General features: G+C 41.8%; 1 protein-coding gene across 4 annotated transcripts in view; it reads left to right on the forward strand.

Moving 5' to 3' along the window:
- Positions 1 to 24,643, forward strand: part of btbd11b (BTB (POZ) domain containing 11b) — a 70,970-nt gene that overhangs the window by 39,870 nt on the left and 6,457 nt on the right. For 3 of the 4 annotated variants that reach the window (XM_020102178.2, XM_020102176.2, XM_069529073.1), the window contains 7 exons: positions 8,955 to 9,119; positions 16,199 to 16,403; positions 19,960 to 20,112; positions 20,409 to 20,574; positions 21,221 to 21,310; positions 22,836 to 22,937; positions 24,371 to 24,464. In XM_020102178.2, the coding sequence (XP_019957737.1) occupies positions 16,219 to 16,403; positions 19,960 to 20,112; positions 20,409 to 20,574; positions 21,221 to 21,310; positions 22,836 to 22,937; positions 24,371 to 24,464 (790 nt within the window). In that variant the 5' untranslated portion in view covers positions 8,955 to 9,119; positions 16,199 to 16,218. The remainder of the gene's footprint in view (positions 1 to 8,954; positions 9,120 to 16,198; positions 16,404 to 19,959; positions 20,113 to 20,408; positions 20,575 to 21,220; positions 21,311 to 22,835; positions 22,938 to 24,370; positions 24,465 to 24,643) is intronic. The other variant, XM_020102177.2, reaches the window with a different exon arrangement.

Below are 24,643 nucleotides of genomic sequence, written 5' to 3' on the forward strand. Positions count from 1 at the left end.
ACTCTGAATGTCTTGTTTTTTTACCTGTTAAACTCGTAGTTTGTTGTTTTGCTGCCTGTCTTTATGAGAACCCCCTTGAAGAAGAGATTTTTAATCTCAACGGGACTTCTCCTGGTCAAATAAAGATTAAATAGAATAAAACTATTTGAACTGTGATTTACAAACACTGGTGTCATTATTCGTCATTGCTCCGAACATCCAGGACATTCTGGAATTTTTTGCTGGGAATATTCTGAATCACCTCCTCTCATTACCTCTGCCAAGAAGGTTATGATTTCATTCTGCAGGATTACTCAAAAAATACAAAACCAATTATCCTCAAATTTCATGGAAAGCAGGGGCATGACCAAAGGAAGAACAAATAATATGTTCAAGTGGATTTGGATAAATGGGTGGATCCAGGAATTTTGTTTCACTATCTATAACATGTCGTCTTTCTTACAATGAATCTTGTGCTTTAGAGCTGACGTGTGGTCAACGTGGTCAAAGAGCAATAGTAGTGATAGTAGCAGCAGCAGAGCCTGCAGATTAATGCAGTTTGTCCAGATTCAGGGTTGCAGAAATATTCAATAATTAACATACACATACACACTCATGCAGATGTAGGAGCCACCGTCACACAGGCAGACAGAGGATTTACCGTCTTATTTACTCTGCAAGTTGCTTCATATTTATGTTGCTGAGATTTCATGTCCGAGATCTTAAAAGCTCCCAGTGCAGCTCGATGTGATGTCACCACTTTAAAATATCCCCCTGCAGCAAATCTCATCTTTTACGTCATTAGTCATATCCTTTAATTACTCCAGTGCCCTCAGTGCTAAATGAGCAATTACTTCAGAACATGGCTGCTTAGTCGGACTGCTCTGTCTGTTTCAGGGGTGTTTCATATATATTTCGGAGTCGTAACTCACAGCGAACTCCGTCCTTGACTTTCCTGAAAAACCCACTTCTCCCCTTGCCTCCCTCCACATATCAGATTATATGAGATAATTGTGAGGGAGAAAATACTGCAGCGCTGCTTTTGAAGACACTCCCAGAAGCCCGTGCGAAGGTATTGCCGGGTGAGCCGAGAGATTATGGCTCAGTGACTTCAGATTTTTCCCTGCTGCTGTTGATTGCCAGTATTGTCTGGGAAGCATCCTGCGGGAGGAGTGCGACTCATGGATGTTACGCTCAGACTTATTACCCTTGATGGAAGAAACCAGATGAAAAGAAAGAAATAATAGTGAGAGAGTTGGTACCTTCGGGTGGAATAACACACGGCCTGCAGGGGAGGCTGGTTTCCCTCTGATTGGAGACAATTGTGTAATCCTAGTTGTCACCCGTCAGAAGTACTGTGTGTGTGTGTGTGTGTGTGTGTGTGTGTGTGTGTGTGTGTCTGTGTCTGTGTGTGTGTGTGTGCGCTTGGTTATTCACATCTGTCTCATGTTTGGTTTTAGTTCCTATGTGTTGCCATCCAGCAGACCTGTCTACAGTCTCTCTCTCTTTTCTTTCTTTCTTTCTTTTTGTCATTGATGTTAACTGAAGTGAAAATTAAAGGACCAATCCATGATTTAAGTGTAAACAATACAGAGAATTAAATTAGAATATATATCAGAAGTATTCAAACTGTGTATGAAGACACTAAAGTTTTGTTTCACATATTAAGTTGAAGAAGAATGAGCTGAATCAAAAGTCTTTGAACATTTTACCGGTATGTTCGGTATCAGTATATTCACGATTTGCCTGAAATGGAAATCAACCACATGTCCTCATTTTGTTGCAATTATGTTTCTTGCAAAACATTATTGTAGTTGCAAAGAATCATAATTTCTAAGAGACAGGGTTAATTAGTGACTCCCTTCCTCATTACCTTTATCTAGTTGTCCCTTTGTTAATGCAAAAATATTGCTAAGCATAACTTTTACACAATTCATTTTGTAAATTAAATAGATTTCCCTTAAGAAAATAATACAGCTCCATAATTAAAGGGCTGCCAACAGAGGCAAACACTGAATGCACTGAATCAGACTGTGAAATTGCTCCGTCTGTTTGCTTCCTGATTTCTTGGTGTCTGATGGACGTGCTTCAACGAATGTCAATGAAGAGGTGGGACTTCAGTCAGGAAAATCTAATCTAATTAAAGATTGTACGCGGCGTTCACACATGACATGTGAAACCAAAACACGGTGGAGGGCAGCAGGGTGACAGAATGATTCCCGGGATGGTTTGAGCCTCGCTGCAGTGTCTGTGTATCTGAGTCTGACCTCTGACCTCCCAGGCGACAGTAAAGGACCAATACATCACATTCACTTTTGAAATATTCAGTTTAGAATGTGTTAGTAGAAGTAGTTTACACTTCAACAAAACACTGAGCGGCAGGGATTCAGACTTTTTATTATAAATACTTTTGGGTTTTGGGTTTGTCGTATTAAATTGAGTAGTCTCGCTTCCAGAGTTTTCTGACGGCCAAGACCTCGGTCGTCCCGAACTGCTTGAACAAGCAGCAACTGAAGCAACTGTGTCTTAGAGCGCAGCAGTCCCGACTCCTGTGCCCTTCGTCTTGGTCAGTGTCGAGAAGCTCTCTGCATCATACGACATTTTTACGCCACTGCTCAATTAGCTGTTTGAAACTGTAGGCGGCATTATGAGCTCATGTTCAAGTGTGACTGTGTATTAGCGTGTGTGTGTTCATGTGTTTGTGGTTGATACAGTTTTCTCATGCATGTCTCCCTCTGTAGTTTTCTAATTTAAACAGACATTTGCACACGTACATGTATTTTCTCACTGGAGTCGGACTTGTACAGTCTTCCTTTATGCCTCTGAAGCCGGACTAACCCATTAAAAGACTTATGGCTTCCTCCAACCGTACTGTAGTCACCTGAGAACCCAAAACCTGACTGTACCTCTGGAGATTTACAGTCAGGTACACAAACAAGTTCTCTGACGAACACAGTGTCACATTCACGCCTCAGCAGCTCGACACATGGCGAAGATTAATCAGAATGAATAAAGCAGCCATTTAGAGTAGGAAAGGCTTTATAACACACACGTTTCCCACTCTCCATCTTGCTGTGTCGCCCTGTATGATCACTCGGCGGTATACGGTGCATATGGCAGCCATCTGGCCTGGCAGCATAGAGTGGGGAAGCACTACTGTGATGCATGTACAGTAACAACATGATTAACCCCTTAGAGCCACGATGGCGCTCTCTGCTATCACATTTGCATCAAGCTGTTTGCATTCGTCACCCCCCCCCCCCCCTTTCTTTCATCTTTTCTTTAATTCTTTCCGATCAATGACTCAGGTCTGATCTCACATCTCATTCATCAGAGTCCTGCTTCAATGCACAGCTTCGACTCTGCTGCATCTTATCTGCCTGTGAAACCCGACGCCAGTGTTTTTGCACAATCTGCAGTATGTTTAGGGAAGTGCTCTCTACTCTCTGTGTCGCTCTGAAATAGATTTAAGTGCAGGGTAGGAGCCACATCGAGGTCAGCGTTCCTGCCCCACTGCTCCAGTCAACCCTGAGACACGGAAGAATAGAGACTACAGCAGTCTGCCCTCTGACAGACAGACCCAAAGAAAAACAAGAATGGCACTCAGTGGAGCGCATACCTCTGGCAACAGCCCTCCTTTTGAAACTACATTTGATTCTGGAAGTTCCAGAATTTTTGTTTGGATCTGCCCCAAATTGCACACTTGTAGATGTCAGTCCCATTTATATGTCTGATGTTTCAGATTTATGAATTATTCTCTGTGAAAATGTAAAAAACAACAAATCAGCTGTTGTGTGTCGTCCTCTCTTGGCCTGTGTACTTCAACCATGTTTATTGGAAATCTGTTCAGTAGTTTCTGCACGATTCTGCTGACAAACAAAGAAAAAACCAACCAACCAACGGTCATGGGTGAAAACGTGACCTCATAACATTGTGACGTTTGTTTATTCATACACAGCGTCTGTGTTATTTAATCTCCATAAGATGATGGAACATGATATCAAGATTCAAAAGTATTTTCCTTTTAGTTTCAAGTTTTAGTTTCTGATTCTTCTCTGTTAAATATCACATAAAAGCAATAGTAGATATTCAGGGTATTTGTTTTCTTACTACTCTCATGTATCGTAGCTTAACACAAAGACACAGCTGTAGGAAAGTGTAAACATGAAACTAGCTTTGACGTTTTGCCTTTAGCCCTGTTGTAAAAGTGTAATTGCATTATGAACATGATATCTCTTAAACACCTTCAGGAAATTTCTTCAAATTTGGCTCAAACATTCACTTGGACTGGGTCAAGGTTGTTTTTTTTTTTTTACCTCAGAACACACATTTTGGATAATCAAGAATTCATTCACTTATTATAGCAAAAATACACTAGATACATTTCCATTCACATATGCTGAATGAGACACAGACATGGATTTGAAGAGTCACTGGTTGGCAGAGGTGAACGACGGCGAGGAATTAAGTGTAGTTGACCGTGCACTGGATCTTTTCAATGCAGCTGCCTATCACAGAATATGACTAAGGTGCATTCAGTGACATCTTAATGGCAACTGCTGGACTCATTACTTCTTCTCCAGTGACAGCGTCGTGCCTGGAGCCTCCTCTCCTCTCCTTTCTCTCTCCTCTGCGACACTGAATAGCTGCCATATGGCAAACAGGACTGGTCCACTTAAAGAGAAGCAGGTGCTCGATATCAAGTCACACCAAAATGCATCAGCAAAACAATAACCAAATGTATTGTCATTCCGATTATGGACATTGGAAACAACTTCAAACAATTAAACTTCGCTTTAAAAACCTGACGATTGTTGTGGTTCAATGACAATCATGAGGAAGATACAGAGGACAAGTGTTGTCATGACACACACACGCACACAAACACACAGAGGGAGCAGCTATAGTCGCTGGCTGGCATGTAAGAGCTCCATCAGTTCCTCCCTGAGGGCAGACAGTGGCTCGCATTAGGACGCAGAGAGCCAGTGATTCACCTTGCCTCAGTCCACGCTGAGAGCATCCAGCCCCCCTCTGTCAGCTGGTTATTCCCCTGAACCAAGGTTAAGGAGCTGAGCAGTTTAAAGCTGAAGTGTAACAGTGAGAGTTTTTATTCACATGTTTTTTCTGCAATAGATTCATTCATAAGCAGATATTTAGACACAGCAGGAACGATGCTGGTGAAACTAACGGCATCGATGGCTCCCAAATAATCCGAGTTAATGACGTTCCAGTTGCACAGGAACAATGTTTATGTTGTCCAGCCATTGTTACCAGAACCAGTTCATAATAACGCCTCCTGTGGCAGTAAGCTTACATGTACACAATAGCAGGACTATTTAATTACCTCCACCAAGGAGGTTGTGTTTTCAACACTGTGTGAAGCAAGATTATGCAAAAACTGATTTTCACAAAACTTGGTGGAAGGACGCCAGATCAGGGGTCGTTGTTTTTCACTTTGTTAAACATAGTGAGATTGTGCCTTTTTCAACATTCTCACTGATTTTGCAGGGAGTCATTCGTTGATCTTGAAGAGAACATTTTGACATTCTGGGGACTAAGTGAAATTTTGTGCAGCTTCATTGAATTGAAGGGGATTGTTGACATATGTGTTCTACTGAGTGCCCTTTTAGATTACACTGAATTCATGGCATGATTATTGTGATCTTTTTGGTGCACAAATGGTAGATATGCATAGTTCAATGTGAAATAATAATATAATAATAATGATAAAACTGTTTAACTACTTGTTAGCATCATCTTGTTATTTCTGCTATGCAGCACATGGATGAAGCTTTGTCCGAGGTAATATCCTTAGATAAAGTTTTAAAGATAAAGTTGATTTGTTTTTCTCCAAACTTTCCCTCCTTAAGTTTTCCGTTAGTTTTGACCTTTTTCTACAAGTACCAGATCCTATGTCTTCATTCGGACGATCGTGTATTATTGATACTCTTGCCGGAGAAACTTCCAACAGAAAATCAAATAGACAAATAAATGAATGAAACATGTTGAAGGTGAAGACAAGTTTAAAGCGAAAGAGACCTTTTTTAAATCTTAATCCAGTTATAAAAATGATGGCGCCTGCAGTGTAATATTTTGCCAAATCCCACCTGGGGGTCTTTAGTGTGCGCACATCAAGAGGTGGGTCGTGAATTCTGTGGTCACGCTCTGAACGTGGTATTTACTCTGGTGTATAATTGTTTGAAATGAGAGTACGAGCAGGAAGGTGCCAGTGTTGCCCTCCCGCTGCTTCAAATGGTTTTAATGGATTTCCTGGAGGTTGCCAAAGAGGGCACATTGTGAGCAATAAAAATAATAGAGGAGGTGTTTCAGAGTAATCCCTGCTGACGAGGTCCTGCAGAAACAGAAAAGAAAGTTTCTTTTCTTCACAGTTGAGCTGGTTGGCTTCTCCGGAGCTTTGGCTGGAAACTGTGCAGGACACCTGACACCGGAGCAGGAGGTGGTGCTGTCTCCTGCTCTTTGTTCCAGACTCGAGTTGTCAGACCCAAACAGAGATGTAGGAGATGGGGCCACGGCTGCTGCTGCTCTGGAAGCAGCTGTTGTGCAGGTTTATAAGCAAAATAACTGTGACTTATTATCAAGAAACCAATTTCCAGATGTTTTTGCCACACTGTTTTTCATTGGTCACAAAAGTAGAGTTTAATCACAAGCACGCCTTTTAAATCAGTACATTAAAAGAAGTGTGAGGTTTTTTTTTTCAAAGGAAGTGTTACATACTAATTAACCACATTTCTCTATGAACATACCGTATATAGAGAATTGAACCTAATATCTCAGTTTTTACACAAGGCAAAGCCAGAACACACTTTCTTTGACAAAGAGAAAAACTGCATGTGCCTCAGGGTTTCTCAAATTTATATAACTCAAATAACATAGAGAATAATACCACTGATATATATTACTGCAGAAAAAGTTCCACAAAACTTTAAGATGATGAAACTTTCACCAGTTTGCTTCTTTTCATTGGTTTGAGGAGTGCTACTACATAGGCAAATCTAGAAATGCCCTCATAACTCCAACAAGGCCAATCCTACCCGTGACTGTGTAGTAGAAATATAAAATATTGGTCTGATAATCTTAATTGTCATAAAGAAAGTGAAAATAAAATATCGTGCAATCACTTTAAAAATGTATTCTCTTCCCAGGCACCATCTCTCCGCCAAGTTTTGTGGAAATCTGTTTAGTAGTTTTTGCATAATCCCTTTTCAATCAATAATTGAACAAATAAATGGAAATTGGTGAAAACATAATCTCTGTAATGTAGTAAAGTGTAAAATCTATAAACCCTCTTGCGGCTCCAGATTGCTTCAAGACCTGATGCCACAAGCTACGGTGATGTAGGTGTTGCAGAGAAATTAATTTAACATACCTCTGCTGCTAACTCTGCCTCAGCTCGAGGCAAACAGCTCGAGGCAGACGGCCGCCCACACAGAGTCCAGTTCTACTTCAGGTTCCTTCTTGTTAAAAGATTAGTTTTCCCTCCTTTTGTTGTGATTTGGTGCTATACAAATCCTTTTCATTGAATTTGATTTAATTGTGCGGTGGTTAGCACTGTCACCTCGCAGCAACAAGGTTATTGGTCCTAATCAGCTGGGGTCTTCCTGTGTGGAGTTTCTCTTTCTTGCTTAACAACATGAAGAATGGGTAAAGTTAATTGGAGACTCTCGTCCGATATCAGCTGAGATTGGCTCCGACTCTCCCCTGCGACCCTCAAGAGATAAGCGGCGCAGATAATGGATGGATGAATCAAAGTAGTGGCAAACATTAGAGAATGAAGAAAAACTATAGAGACGGTTTCTGCCAGTCTTTCATTTATAGAGCTGTCACTGTCACTTTGTTTGATTTTATTCAACTCCAAAAACTTAACAACTCTATTCAGCCAGTGGGAAGTAACATAACCCTCCCTGTTTTCTGAAACTCTGCCAACACCTTTCATACAGTCCTTTACTTTCAATTTCCTTTGGTCTCATTAGTGAAAACTGAAATGAATCACTCTATAAGAAGAATGAAGAATGTCACCTTTGCCGCAGGCTGCATGTGCATTAAATTAGCAGCATATGAAGTGAGTGGAGCCACTAAAAGCAAAGATGTTTTTCACAGTGATTAGGTGGCTGAGTTGAGTCGCTGCTTTCAGCCTTTTCTTCGTAAGTGGCCACCTTGCAAAGAGTGAAAGGTCGGCAGCACAAAGCTGCAGAGGAATGAGAAGCTGTCAGCTGAGTGGACAAAGAGCGGTCTGCCTCTTCCCCCTCACAGCGAGGAAGAGTAACTAACATCCAGAGGTGTGGATAATGAAATATTACACGTTATTACCTCTGGGACAAACCTCTGACAAGCTCAACTAGGAGACATCATTTCTACCCTGCATGGCTTCTGTTGTTTCTCTCATCATTGTTTCTCTCACTTACACATGCTGTGTTTCAATAATATCTTCAGTAATCCTATTTTTTAGCACTGTGACGAATGAATGAAGGGAAATATCAGGACATTATTAAATTCTCCTTGAGTCCTGTAATGAAGAATCACAGTTTAGAACAAATAACTTCATTTAACCTATATCTGCTTTAACGAGCGCTGTGGTAAACCTGCCTCTTTGGAACAGGTTGGTTGTTTTGCCTATGCTCTGGAGCTACTTCAGAATTATTCCTTGTCATTATACAACAATGACTTTCCATTGTGAAGTTAGAAAACTTCACGTTCATCCTACCTGGATTATCTGTAGTGATTTTATAGTCAATGTTTTTCATAAAATAAAAGTGAATTACTTTGTTGCTGTACACATGTGGGGTCTGCATCAGTCCGATATGTTGAACTGTGAGGCAGATAAGATGAATGATGTTTGAGATGTCACAGACGGACAGACGGATATTTCTGGAAATAATAGACAAATCAAGACTAATAATGTCTCTCTCTCTCTCTCTCTCTCTCTCTCTCTCTCTCTCTCTCTCTCTCTCTTCCAGGTGTGCTGAGCCTACCTGAGGGTCTGACTCTTCACAGGGACCAGCAGCAGCAGCAGCAGCAGCGAGCAGGAAAGAGCGGAGACGGAAACACCTATAGTCAGTCTGAGCTGCGCTCCGTTGAACAGTGCTTACTGGCAACGCGAGTGGGCAGCATCTCTGAACTCAGTGAGTCATCTGTGTGCTTCTCTGTTGTTGTGTGTGTTTGTTATTTTTTGTAATAGACAGTGACGGAGAGACAGGACAGAGAGAGCAGGTTAGTGACATGCAGTAAATGGTTTGGACGGCCGCGAGTCAAATTTTGGACCTGCCGCTCGTCTGGTATGGACCTAATCATCGGATCACCTCTGGGTGGAGACGTGACCATCATTGAACCCTACCTCAATACACCCTGCAGTCAGTTTGCCCTTTAGCAAGGCAATTACCAGCGGATTGTCTCAGGGAAGATGCTCAGTGTTTTTGAATTGACATGAAATGTCACATGAAAATAATGTTTTAGTGTCCACATCGTTTGGCTTTTTGAATTCAGGGAACTTCCCTGGAAAAATGCATTAAAAGTCAGTGTGTGTATTAGTCTTCAGTCAATATGGAAATCTGGAAAGTGAGAAGCTGTGGATTTTAGCTGAAATTGCTGACACCTGGTATTTCGGGACAATATTCAAAAGTTTTGAATTCGACTATTTTCATGCCAAAGAAATGCTCTATGCTGTATAACCAGAATTTAGTTTTTGGACTGAAACTCAGCATTGAAGCAGTATTGAAACCATCTGATACAATAGATGAAATTAGTCTGGTGTTTCAGAGGCTCTCGAGCAGAATGACCCACCCAACAACCAGCACATGTTTTTATTTTTCATCATAAGATACGACACGACACAATACAACACGACACAGGAAGCTTTATTGATCCCATGCTGTGGAATACAAAGTCAAAATGAGGCAGACCAAAAAGAAGAGTGATGAATACTGAGATAGAAATAGAATAGAAAAAAATAGACAATGAAATATAATGAAAATCAGATTTGTAAAAATACAGAGATGTGTAGTTAATATTCGATTCATAACATTCCCTCGCTCCCTAAACACATGAACGTCCACAGCCCGGCAACTGCTAGAAGTCCAGTTTTCCATGCAACCCTACCATTAATGAGACAATCTAAATTCAAGCTTTCAAAAAGGAGTAGCGTAATAGATAATTGATGATAATCATGCTGTGTATGTGTTTACAGTATTTATATGAAGGTGACTCAGTGGCTGTAGTGCTGTCAGTGTAAGCACTTATAGTGAACCATAGCCATTGAATTAAAAAAGATTATTTTAGCTCATAAGTTTGACTATGCTTTCACTCAAGTCCTCTTAAAGTTAATTGAATGTCTGTTCCCTCACGATGCATTCATTGTTCAAAAAATAATGGGCATCAGAATGCTTTCTAAATGCATTTATGCAGTATACAAAGTCATTTTACATGACAATGATAGGTTTTCTGCATAATAGTTATATTTTACCCTCTTGTCCTCGATCATAAATTAGATACAATACATCACAACCAAAGTTGGCAAAACATCATTTGAGTTTTTAACTCATTTTCTATTTTTGCAGAAACTTTCATGACAAACTTTTATTAAATCTGAATACACAACAATAATCCAAACCTAACTCTAACCAGAAGTAATCACAGAATCAAGATGCTCATTGGAGGCGATGCACAGTTTGGTTTCTCTGCAGCTGATTTTTGGAAAACACATCTGAGAGCTGCAGAGACGAAAAACAAATTCACTCTCGAACACAGATTGACTCCTGATGCGCATAACAATGTTTTTGATGAGAAAAAAACTCAAGTGGAATCTCGACTGTAGGGTCTGTTTCTGTTGTCGTGCCACGCTCTGTCAAGACAAGGCCGGGAAAATATTTTCTATATATCTAGTGTAAACATTTATCATCAAAATAAACACAGAGCCAGTTTTCTTCAGTGTGTGTTTTCTCAGGACCGAGGTGGGAGGGGTGGAGGGTGCAGCGCCGAGGCATATCACCCGCCGTTCTCCGGCCATGTTGTATTGATGAGGCCAAGCAAGGACTCATTCTGTTGTGTTGACACTGCAAACAGCAGACAACGGAGCGGCCGATGGATAATAGCAGAGCTTAGTGCGACGGTTTTGTTATCAGCTGTGGAGAAGAGGAATTCTGTAAATAACTATATAGGATCTGCAAACTGACACACGGCTCAAGCTGGGGGAGAAATGAATAATTGAGAATAGCAGAATAACCAGCAGTGATTGCACAGGCTGTCACAGAGAATATTTGAAATAGAGCGAGATGGGAAAGAAAAACAGAGTAATCGATGGCAAAAAAGACGGACAAGAGTTCGATTTTTCTCAGTTCACAGGTCACGACAAGTTGCAGCTGCATCACGTCCATGTCTGTCCACAGTTGTAATGAGGGAAGCAATTTAATAACAGTAGTAAGTGTTGAATGTCTGAAAGCAGCCCCGCGATACGCTGGCAAAATGTAAGGCTAAGCAAACCTGTCACTGATTTTTGAAAGGTCACGGTGACCTTGTCCTTTGACCTTTGACCGCCAAGCTTCAATCAGTTCCTCCTGAACTGAATATTTGTGCCAAATCTGAAGATATTTTTCAAGGTGTTGCTGAGATATCTAATTGAAAAGAACGAGAGGGTGGACGAAGAGAGGGACAAGCTGAACACATAACGCCTCCTTCCACAGCTGTCTCCAGCACAGAGGCATAGAAATGACATTGGCTGCTCAAGCACAGTGAAATTTGCATCCTGTTCAAGGACAATCTTTTGCACTGGCATTTAGACTTGATTTTCCCGGTTTCCCTCTGATTTACCTCTTTGTGTTTTTCTAATTTTCTCCTCCGACAAAATGCCAAATTAGCATATTGTAAATAAGGCAATCATTTGGATTGTTGGTGTGTCATCATCGCTCAGTCATACCCAATAACATTCTGCTTCAACAATGTTCTGCACAGTGGTTTGTATAGCACTGGATTTATTCTTAGAAGCACCGATGGATGAAGGACACAACATTTATGGAGGTTTTCTCGTATACAGAATATGAAAACGATCAGCACAACAAAGTGAAACAAGTTCAAACGGCAGGAGGGTGCAGGATGTGCCACCAGCAGTTGTGTCATCATACAAGAGACACAATTCTACATACAAACATCTGTACAGCTCAAGTGGAGCCCGTCTGTGACCTCATGCTTTGGTTTCTGAGCTGAAGTTTCTTGGAGTTTTTTTTAAACCAGAAGTTACCATATTTGGAGGAGCAGGGGGTGGAGCCTGACAGAGATCAAGGAAACTGCACACCCACTTACACGTGACCTGCACCCGTTGGACGGTACTAGCTTTCAATCATACGACATCCATGCTTTGAGGCATGCGGTGCTTTAGCGTCTTTTTGAGTCTAAATTGGACAAGTAACAACGTGAACATCAGGCTGTATTTCCTCAGGAAAATGATCTCACCGATAAATTATTTTCTCATGGACTTCTTTTTGCCCCCTGCTGGTCATTCAACAGAACACAGGTTTAAGGCCCTTCTTAATTGGCTTCACTTTCTGAATCCTTAAACTACGTCCATTTTTATGCACAGTCTATGATACAGCTAAAAAATATTGCCATCGTGTAGTAGAAGTGCCGTCAACCCCCCTCTCCTCCGGAGAAAGTACGGAGGGTCTGCGGAGTCCAGCGCATGTCTGAAAGCAGCTAGAGTTTCTCTAGTACACACATGCTCTGTCTCACTTTGTGACTTTGTGACTGTTGCTCATCTCTTTGGGATTTAATTTTTTTTTTCCTGGACTGTGTCCCTGTGTTTTTTGGACTGTGAGTAAAGATTCAGCCTTTCACTCCTCATCCCATGTGTCATCTCTGCATTAGACTCCCATCATTCAGCCATTGTCACAATTAATCCTGATTAAAAACAATGGAAACATAATCATTCCTTATTATTGGACCTTGAGAGAAAATTTGAATTCTTAAACCACATTTCCCAACAGACAACAGACAGTTTGGAGCCAGTCGTGACCATTTCAAAGATCATGTGGGCTCATTTTCCTGTTTGCGTCTCATCTGATGCTTTGTCGTTCATGTTGGACTTAGAACAGTTTGCCCTCAGCTAACTTATACATATCAAACATCTTTTTGTTGTGGCAACATTACCACATATGTGCCGAAAGCAGCAGAATATTATAGGAAATAAGACTTTTTTATCTTTAGCGTTCTGCTCAGTGACAATGATTTTGGAGGGATTACATCATTAAACCTTGATGTTTGTTGGTATCAAGACTTTGACAGACTCCAGGGACGATGTGTGCCTGTTCCTAAATTGTATTATATGATGTGAAGTCCTTGATGATGATGAGGAAGTTCTTAATGACAGTTTAACTCGTTGCATCACAAAAGAATCTTTATGTTTCTTCAACGATGTTTTATATTCAAAGAAAGTTCAGCAGATTTTTCCTTTTCCTTTCTTTTTTGTCTCTCTTTCTCAGTGACTCTTTTCACATTAGCCGCTCCATAACGATAATGTTTGTGCACCCCATGTTATCTGATATGGACAGAACTAGCAGGAGGAATAGTAGCATCTTGTGTGTGGATGGCCACAGGCGACCATTAAACACATTCATGACTGCGAAGCGGCGAATAATTGAACCACAGACACTGTGATGATGGCAGCAGCTGCACATCGTGGACCCATCCTTCAAAAAAAGCTAAAGCTGGTTACTGTGTATTTATTTCACTGTAAACGCCTGAATATAATTGCTTCATCAGGAATGAAAGGTACCTCCTACATTTCCAAAGAGCGTCATATTAAACAGCCTTCACACACTCTGATGCAATAAGCAGTTCGGTTGTTCTTTGCCACTTCTGGAATCAAAGCAGTTCCCTGCATGGAAACTGTCATATTTGTGTGATTTTGCTTTATGGATTTTAAAGCCTTGAAAACAAAGAGCGCATCGGTGGATATAGGATTTCCACAATTAACACAGAGGGGCCAATTACATGTCAAACATCCATGCACTATTCCTGATTCAGTAAGGTGCACGTTTTAGTCATTCCTGGTTTACTGTTAGCTCGCTCGCATCATTTAACATATACATCTAGTATTAGTGAGTGACTAGTTAGAAAAAAAACTTCCGGGGCCAATCAGATTTCAGCTGCCTTGGGCCCACTACTGGATCCGCCCCTGGAAACTTGAATAGCAGGATCTGCTGCAGCTCCACCTCTCCAGCTCTTCTTGTTAGCGTACAGAATTAATTACCCAGGATGGAGAGTATCGATTAAAGGTAATGAAAAGAATATTGACGTTTCAGCTTATCAAACCGCTCCACTTCCGTGTTTTCTCCGAAACAAACCCTCTTAGCTGGAGGTTAAGTCTGTTTTCTGCAGTTATTTCTGCATGGACCTGCTGAAGGAGCTGCACTGCACTCTCACTTTATATGTTAAGCTGCTGCTGCTTCACCGCTGCCGCTCTCTTTCACTGTTAGAAATAATCTTCCTCCTCAGCCGGGCATCCTGCTCTGTTCTGCAAACATAGAAAATGTCACAGGTCGACATAATAAGACACGAGAACTAGCTGCTGCTAACCACCTCAGAGGCCACGGTTACGAGTTCATCTGTGTTAACGATGGTACGATTAAGAGACGGAGACTGGAGGAGTAACAGCGACGGCGGGAAACTGGAAGACCTCTTGCTCGGAGTTTGTGCACGAGTCGGTCATTCCTGTCATAATGTTTCCTGCACGTTGCATCAGTAGGCGATTCTCTCTCTCAGTGCAGCACCAGTGTTCCCAGAGGACAGTGCAGGGATTGACTGTTTTATTGCCTCAGTGCTCTTCCCTCAGTCAGGCGTCCTTTTCACACTCATCTCTCACATTGTCGGGGCTAAATGGAATGTTGGCAAGCGCCACACAGCCCAGTTTTAATGCTAAACAAATCCTATTGTCCACTGTGTGTTCCCTGTTTTGTACAGGCAGATATACTGTTCTGTTCTCTGCAGTGTTCTTCATTCAGACTGAGGAACCGAGTACCATCATGCTCTAATGCTCAAATTGACCAGAAACCGTATTATGCAAAGTGGACTTCATTACATTTTGTCATGGTGCAGTGCGTGTAGAAGTCGTTTTTGGCTGTACCATAGCTCATAAATCCTGCCTCCTCCATGTTAGCAGATGGGGCATGGGCCATCATTTAGGTAGTTGAATGTCCATAGTTGATTTTTCTGGTAGGTCATTGGTAATTTGATGCTATAAAGACAAACATCATGATTGACAGCTGAAACTGACTCACGATTGGTCGAGCGTGTGTATTGGCAAAACCTCAAGACAGCAGCTCCACACCAAGATCGATACTGTGCAAACTCTGGGATATTTTAGCCTCAGTTTTGTGCGATGGGAGGAAGTGGAGATGTGTTGTCCATCTTTCCAAGGGTGAAAATGCAAGAAGACAGCGTTGGTATCTGGGACATTATGGCTCCATTTCTGGATAGTGGGAGGATGGAGTGGAGACTCATCATCCATCTTTATTTAGAGTGAAGGAGAAGCATCAGAAATCTGATTTGCTGTAATACAGGTTTGCTATTCAAGTCTGCAAACTCAACTAAGGTGACTTGGTCATAATGTTCTCTTGTGGATGACTTCAGGAAAACAATCGGGTTGAGAAAGAAAACTTCTTATTCCTCTCTTGATTTTTGATGAGATGAATTTGCTGTGCTAAAAGACGATCTGTACTTTTTTTCAAGAACTGCTTACTTTCTTTTGAGCCCAAACTTGGAGAATATTCAAATTTTTATTAGCAGAGTCCTCTCCAGCTTTGATTTCTCAAGCCCAGCTGGATGACCTTAAAGTACTGGCAAATTATGCAGAGGGAGTAGTTTGGAGTAGCTAATGTTTATCCATAAATATTCATTCTTCACACCGTATAGTCCTGAGCGTGCTTATTCTCACTGCTCTCTACTCTGTTCTCTCTGTGAGCTGCACAGTGAGGACTGGGATGAACCCACCCTGTCTTTTTCCTGACTGTGCTTTGTGGAAACTCTCGATTTCCCCTGACAGAGTCGACTCTAAGGGGGCTGGAAGAAATGAGGATGATTCCCTGATGTCTTTTTAAAGGCCGTGTGCTCAGAATATTCCTGTTGTTCCCTTGCCTCTGAATATGCCTGCGCTAAAATCCCCCTCTTGCTGCTAGTGTTTTCTGATTCCCTCTAATGCATGTGTTTTTGTGCATAGGTGACCTGGTGTCCCGAGCCATGCACCACCTGCAGCCACTCTACATGAAGAACCATAACAATGGGACGCCGGTCCACCACAAGAGCAGTGTGATTCACTGGGCGCCCGAAGCGATCTACACACTGTGTTATTTCATGCACTGCCCTCAGATGGAGTGGGAGAACCCCAATGTTGAGCCGTCCAAGGTTACCTTGCAAACAGAAAGGTGAGACACAAACACGGTGATGAAATTTAAAGAGGAAGTCTGTATTCCTCAGCAATAAGCTTCTTATTACCCTCAACCTGGACACTGTCACACATTTTGAGATAATCCTACAACAAAGCCTGCTGCTGTAAATATTTTATCTAGAGTAAATAACATATAAAATTGATATTAATCCACAGTTAAAATATTTACATTTGAGTAATGTTTGCTAAAAACTGCTGTTTAGGTGATTACTGGAGGTCTTCATTAGGAATGTGTTACTTGCTGAGTGCATGGCACAGACAGTGAAGGAAAATATTATGATATAGACTAATACAGACTAATGTCGGTTTTGACTGTCTCGCTCATGACAGACATACATAGAACAACTGGCCTTCACACCTGTGGTTTGAACCAGGGACACTTACAACTTACAACGCTGAAGAAATTTAATTCATTCAATTTCATGAACAGAATATTGTGGGACGACAAACATTGGAAGAAATGCTCCTTTAATAAAGTAAACATACATGTGGTAAAAGAGCTTCAATCAGCATTTTAAGGTAGTGGAGACCAAAACTGGAGCTAAAAGAGGTTAAATATTGACCTTACAGTCTTCAGGGGGACATGACTCCGTAACAATGATGCTCCATATCAGCTTGAAATAGCAGAGACCTATTCACATTTACGATTCAATTCAGGTTCAAGATGTTTGTGGACCGAAAAAGACTTCATGAAAAAATTGGTGTCATTGAATGGATCACAGTCCCTGTACAGGACCTGAGATCATCAACACTGTGGAACAGCTTAAAGCCCATTTGAGTGAGAGAAATATAAATCTCAGGTTTTCACAAATGGAACAAGAAGTAAGTAAGAGCAGAAATGCAGCAGAAGCATCATATAATGAGGTAACGTAGCACAATAGAGTTCAGTAATAGATGTGCACTTGTAACTGCACGTTAGGTGAGGAAAAAAAATATTGTAAAACAAGGTAAAGTAACAGAAGTGTCTGGAATTGAGTAAATCATCTGACTTCAGCTCCTTGTAAAGTGGGACAGTAGAAATATTAAACATTTAATGCTCCCAACAATGAAAGAAAACCATGAGACCACGATATGAAAAAGTGGAAACTCTCATTCAGTTATCTACAGCTTGCTCTCACTCCTGCATCTGTCTGGCTTTTCACCTCCGCGTAAAACTTTATAGACACCAGATGTTTTCCTCTGGAAGGAAAGCACAGTTTTATATAAGTGAATTGTCGACTTGCTGGCTATTGAACGAGGCCTGCGGGTGACCTGAGGAGCAGCAGGAAGGAGCGTGCACAGACATGTGCTCAGTCAGTATTGATAATTACTGCCACTGACGTAGTGGGACATTATCGGGCGGCAGCTGCAACTGTGTTGGTGACTTAAGGGCTAATGACATAAGGATTAGACAATGTTTCCGTATTAATTCCCTTGATTTTGTTTTTGGACACTTAACCCACCATTCAGGAAAGCACAGAAAAGTCCACACGAGTCCACACATTCTCTGCTGAGCTGTTTCTCTTTTTTATTTCATCTTTGTTTCACTGATCATATTCCATTGTGGCGCTTATACCTCGAGCTGTTCAGTATTTCCTACAGTTTCGGTGAAAACCCTTGTCAGCTTGCAGCAGAGGTAGGAAACAGTCCTGACAGTTGAGCCTGAGCAGTCCTCCTCCGGGGCTCCAGACTTTATCGCCTGCAGTAGAGCAACTTATCAGCTAATGTGTGTCCCTGGTGTCCGACTCACGTCTGCTTTAGCTTTAATCACTGTTTGTAAAGTAAATCCCATATGTTCGTGTTTGTTTTAGTCATATTTAAGCACCAGAGCCAAAATTAGGGAGAGCCCTGAGACTGCAGCAACCTCCGTGTCCAGACTTTACTGGGATTCTTGAAAGGGGCGCACATGGAAACAGACCTTGAACTGCTTGTGACCTGGCGTTTCCGTTGGGCTTGTGAGAGAACGTATTGCCACCACACGTTCCCTGCCTCTTGATTAGGTGTTGTGCGCTGCTTTGATGAAATCTGCAGAACCAAGGCTACTTTGAAATGAGTCAAATAAAAGGCTTTTCTTTTCCTCCTGGATCAAACTATTAATAAAAGATCCTCCTATCAAGTCGGAGTAATACTGATGAGTGATAGATTAACGGTGATTGACAGATGTGGGCCGAGGTTGTGTCAAAGACAGAGCAGGCGTTAACTCACCCTTTGTAAGGTGATGTATTGAACAGTAAATCCCAGAGGAGCGGATCAAGTCTCATCATGTACTCGCTCATACAACACACACCACCAGCATACGTTTTTTATCTCCCCCAACATATTATTAATGCTAATCAGAATTCTGTTTTAGAATAATTACAAACATATTTAATGAAAAATTGTCAAATTAGCATAATTTTATTCCAAATCATTTAGTTTGGAAATGGAAAATTAAGCATTTTAATAAATCCCATATGCCTGCATGCAAATTAACACATGAGCAATGAATAGTAAAAATCCTCCATAAGGATGAATAAAACAAAGTCATATGAAAATCGCTCTGCTTTTTGTTTCCATATTGGACAGAGCGTCATTTTGTTTTTGCATAAAGCTGGTTGTATAGTGTAAGTGACTAAAGTGTGTATTTATAGCCACAACATGATTTCAGTACAGTAACGAAAGGTCAAAATGTAGCATCATGCATATGTATGTTCATGCATATGGGTTCCATGTGGCTGCGGAGAAGAGAGACGTGGGCAGGAGGAGAAGTTCTGTAATTCATCCTCACTCATGCGATGGTGATTTCCTGCTTTTGAAAAAAAAACAGTCTACCTTTACTGTGGCAGACATTGAGCTGAAATAAATGCTCTTTGTTGGAGCCCTATTCTACACCCCCCCATCCATTATGTCCACAGATAGCACCCTTGATGTTTATAAGACAATATAACGTCATGCAGAACAGATAGAAAGCAGAGGAATCAGTTATTCGTGTATGAATAATAAGTTAAATTCTATTCAATTCAGTTTTATCTGTATTGTGCCAAATCACAATATACAGTCAGGGCACTTTGCACAGTAAGGTCGAGACCTTAATTAATTGTAAACATGGACAGATTAAAGCAAACAATAAAAAGAAATAAACGGGAATCTATGGCAAACATGCTTTATGGAAAACAAAAAGCACATGTTAAAAGCTGATGTTGTAAGTAGAGCTCAGAGAAACACTGTCACGAGCCTGAATGTGACTCTTTTCAGCTTCACGTCTGTAGAACGAAGATAAGATGAGTAAAAGTGTTGTTTTATTGCTCTGATCTGTGGTTTATCATATGATCCCCTCTCAGTTAAGGTTCCCTCACATCAAAGTGTGTCTCTGTAATATTAAGAATCCTCGAGACGAAGTTCATCCTGTTCTCAAACATCTGCTACGCTGGGAAAGATCACTACAGTAACATATGCAAATTCTCTATTAGGTGGATTTTCCGTGGCAGTGCCTGAGCACACTAAGTATCCCAGTGTGATTTTTGCTTCAGTGTGTGTGTTGCGGAGAGAACATGTGCTTTCATCTCCCCCTACAGGCCCTTTCTGGTGCTGCCGCCTCTGATGGAGTGGGTGCGTGTGGCAGTGGTCCACACGGAACACAGACGCAGCTTCTCTGTGGACAGCGATGATGTTCGGCAGGCGGCCAGGCTGCTGCTGCCTGGAGTGGACTGTGAGCCCCGCCAGCTCCGGTACGGCTGCATGCATCCCCGCCTTTAGGCTGTAGAGCGTGTGTGTGTATGTGTGTGTGCAGCCGGTTCATCTGCACATACGAAATACCAGCAGGCATACAAGTGCACTCACATGCAAAACACTCATAATCAGTCATATTAGCAGGGAGAGATATGTGCATTTCTCAAAAACTTGCATCCCCCTCGCAGTCTTGAAAAATAAAGCTTGTCAGGTGTTTAGGGAAAATGTGGTGCATTGCAAACGCTCCAAAGAGTCGACTTGTGCTGTGAATCACTTTGTGTGCTTTGCCCTTCAGAACGGATGACTGCTTCTGTGCCTCGAGGAAACTGGATGCTGCCTCCACTGAGGCAAAGTTCCTGCAGGACCTGGGTTTCCGTATGCTCAGCTGCGGACGCACGGACCTGGTGAAGCAGGCTGTCAACCTGCTCGGGCCGGATGGTATCAACAGCATGAGTGAGCAGGTTAGAGACACAGGCGACATGCCGCATTAAATAATGCAAAGGCCGACACATTTACACTCGCACACATCAATACGGATACAAACACACACTTGTGCACAGCCTGTGGAGAAAGTTGCATTTGCTTTTTTAAACTGTGGCTCCTTCACCGTGCAGATCATACATATTCAAACTTTTTTTTTTTTCTGCAGCTTGGAGCTCTGCATTATATCGTGACTATCACCTCCAATGCAGTAAAACGTCAGGGGAAGACTACAAGTGTAACTGAAATGATTTTCCATGGAAAACTTTGGGCTGATCAAAGCAGAAACTTTCCAACACAGAGTGTAGTTCAGTGTTTTTCTCTCAGAGAGCGTCAGCCGGCGCCCTTTAAGGCCTCAGAGGAAATATTGACTTATATCTTGTCCTTTAAAACTTTGATCAATAGCAGATTATTACTCTCGTCACACTCGAGGCCCTGGGAGTCGAAGTGTCAATTATACAAGTTTTGAGCTGAGCAAAACTTTATTTTCAAAAAATAAAGACTGGAGTTAAACTTATACACAAAGGACTCAGCAGAAGGTACATTTCTAAGTGCATTTGGTGCAAAATGAAGGAGTGTATCTTCCTCTGCAAAGATCCCGTTCTCTGTGTCTGTGTCATTTTGCAGGGGATGACCCCGCTGATGTACGCTTGTGTCCGTGGAGACGAGGCCATGGTGCAGATGTTGCTGGATGCAGGGGCCGATATTAACAGCGAGGTTGGTGAAAACTACGTTTTTGCAACAACATTCTTGCGTCGACACCCCGGGAGAGATCACTGTCAAATAAAGGATGGACGATCTCTCCCATGTGTCAAGTTGCTAAATGTAAAAGACCTTAACATCATGAGGCCCTGACACCTAACTCACGACTCAGAGGTTTGTGGCTGAGTCGATTTTATTGGTTTCACTCACGGAAAAAAGAGAAAGTGATAAAGATCGCTTGGCTGAATACAAACTGAATCCCTCACAGGTTCTGCAGAGAATCAGGCTGCCATCCTTCACCTGAGCTCAGTCGAGGGTGGTCAGTGAAGGCCTCATGATCCCAGTCCTCGTTAGTCAACCTCAGCCACAACATGTCCCATCAGCCATTGTGTCACAGTTGATGTGCAGTTCACCGTAATCATGAACCCCCCAAAACACAAAGCGCTGTCCACTAACACAAGTCCCACTTTCATTTTATGCTTCTGGTTTTAAATTTAAACTGTTTAAGATGAATGTTGTTTGACTCGGATGGTTGCAAACGCCTCAAAATGACTCAAGATGAAATCATTGACATAAACACCAGAGTTATTTCTCCCTTGCTCCTCTAAGACTTTTACTTCCCCTGTTGTCACTGTACATTTAAGTACCTGTGTAGTAGGTGCAGGTAAGTGTGTTATTAAATCAAACTGTTATTTCCATGCTTTATTTTACGACAGAGAATTAGTGCCACATAAAGGAACGATTTCCGAGAATAAATTCATACTTTTAGGAGAATAAAGTTGGAATATTACAAGAATAAAGTTGTGATATTCCGAGAATAAAGTTGTAATGTGATAATATCGATACATCTGTTCAGCTCATTTCCTTAAGAAAAAGTTTTCTTGTATTCTTGCAATTTTATATTTGTTTTGTTAAATTACAAATTAATTCTCAACATTTTATAACTTTTGTCTTAATTCTCTTAATCCCCAATTATTAAAATGTTGTGTTTGGCGCTAATACTCTATCGCAGTATTACAAAGTGTCACTGAATCATTCTATCTGTATCTGTGTGCCTGTGTCTCTGCTGCATCCCAGCCGCCCTTTTTTTCCATTATAGCAGCCTGAGGAGAAATGTTTGCCTTTGTGTGTTGTTCATGTGCGTGTCTCATGTATGTCACGCTTTCATTTGGCTCATAGTTATTCATCTCATCCTGACCAGAGAGATGAGCCTTAGAGAGGTCAGGTCAGAGCCCTGTCAGACAAACCCAGGTGGAGGGTGAAGAGATCGGGGTGAGACCATTAGGATGAGGCTTGAACTCAACACATCAATCCATCGTGTTCATTAGAAGGTGAACACGGTGACAGGATGTCCTCTGGAGCCCCGGGGTTCCCACTTAATTACTCTCCTGTAGAGCTTCCTGTCCTCCCTCTCTCCCCCCTGCAGCTGCTTCTCTTGTGCTCCATAAGCCATGTAGTAGTTTTAATGGCTTCGTATCTCTCTCCCTCCCCTTTCTCCCCCCCTACCTACCCGACCCACCCACCTGTGTCCCCTCCCCAGGTGCCAAACTCAGTGCACAAGCACCCCTCAGTCTTTCCCGAAACGCGGCAGGCGACGCCCCTCACTTTCGCTGTGTTACACGGACACGTGCCTGTGGTGCAGGTAGTGACGTCCTCCTCTCACCTGTGATTCTCTCATCATGACCTCTCGTTGTGCCTCAGCTCATGGTTGGTCGTCATTGTCATTTTCTGTCATCAAAGCTTCTTGGTGGTGATGATGATAATGTCCCTCCACTACGAGTGTTCTCCTCTCTCTCTCTCTCTCTCTCTCTCTCTCTCCCTCTCTCTATTTACACAAGTATTACTGAGATGCTATTTGTGAGAGTTTAATCTTTTCATCTTTAAAGAGGCCATGTGCCAGGTCAGTGTTTGGATCTGAGCTGTTATGTGGAGTAAAGCCTAAATCAGACTCCATTAAGTGAGTGGAAAGTGGAAACACAGCTGTCTAATTGTTATCGAACTCATTTAATTAATTCAGTTTGCCCTCTGAGCGATTTGTCCATTGGACTCTGAATCATTAAATTCTAAATGGAAAGTGTTTAAGCCGTGTGAGACCACTGTGACATCTCCGAGGACATCGGATAAAAAGAAAGGATGATGTTGGACAGATTAAATTCAGAGGGAAATTATGAAATGTTTTGCCATTAAAACTTTAATCATTTCACACTCACTCTCCCAAGATGTTAGTTTCAAATGAAAGTTATTTTTCATCTTTATTAGACGACATAAAGGTTTGAGAGTCAGGAGCTTGTCGAGAACATTTACAAAGAATTAACTGTAATTCAGTGGAACATGTTTTATTGGTATGAGCAGTTTTATTTGATGACAATTTTCAATATGAATTAAGCAACAAATTATTGTTGAACTAATGACAAAACAACCAAACAGTGAAACAGATTTGTGAAAGTGTTTATTTCCACTCGTAACAAGTTACTACTGCATTTTCAACATTGAGACAATATTTTGACATTATGTGAGATATACTTTCACACCATCAAACTAAATACAGTTTTACAGTACTATAGCAAGGGCCTCATATTTAAAAATGCAGATGTCTGAGTTTCCTCCGATGACTGAATATAAAGATGCCAATCATGACATTTGATCCATGTTTTTAATGCATTAAATTAATTAATTCAAACCAAACTAACTGCAAAAATCAACATTTGCACAAACAGTGTGATAAGAACCAGATTAAATCACAGCAACCATCTTTGAGAAACATGTATTTGACCTGTACTCTGAATTTTTAGTTTGGTCCATGTCCCACCTGCTTACATGGAGAAGGCAGAGGAACTATACTGCAGCCAGCCGCTAGAAAGCGCTCAATCGAACTGCTATAGATTTAAACCAGCATCAGGCAGGAGAAGCTCAAATTTACCCACCTGACTCCAAACTGGTGCATTAGCCGACTGACTCTTCCTCCTCTCCTCACCCTCCTCTCCTCACCCTCCTCTCCTCACCCTCCTCTCCCCGTCTACCTATCACCCCCTCTCTCCCATAATGCCCCTCTGTGTCCCCGCCCGACCTCTGCAGCTGCTGCTGGATGCCAAAGCGAACGTTGAGGGGTCCCTGCAGGACGGGATGGAGAATTACACAGAGACCCCACTGCAGCTGGCTGCTGCTGCAGGTACAGACACACAATGTGACTCCCCCCCCCCCTTCCCCTCCTGTCCCACTGATAACAGCTGATAACAACACCTGACTGTCAGCAGGCTCACTGGCTGAGTTACAGCTTCACAGGCACATCTATCCTGGGGGTTTGGAAAATAAAGACAAATAGAGGCATGCATGCAGAACAAATGATCC

The sequence above is a fragment of the Paralichthys olivaceus genome, chromosome 7 (genome assembly GCF_024713975.1).
Source record: "Paralichthys olivaceus isolate ysfri-2021 chromosome 7, ASM2471397v2, whole genome shotgun sequence".
Lineage (NCBI taxonomy): Eukaryota > Metazoa > Chordata > Actinopteri > Pleuronectiformes > Paralichthyidae > Paralichthys > Paralichthys olivaceus.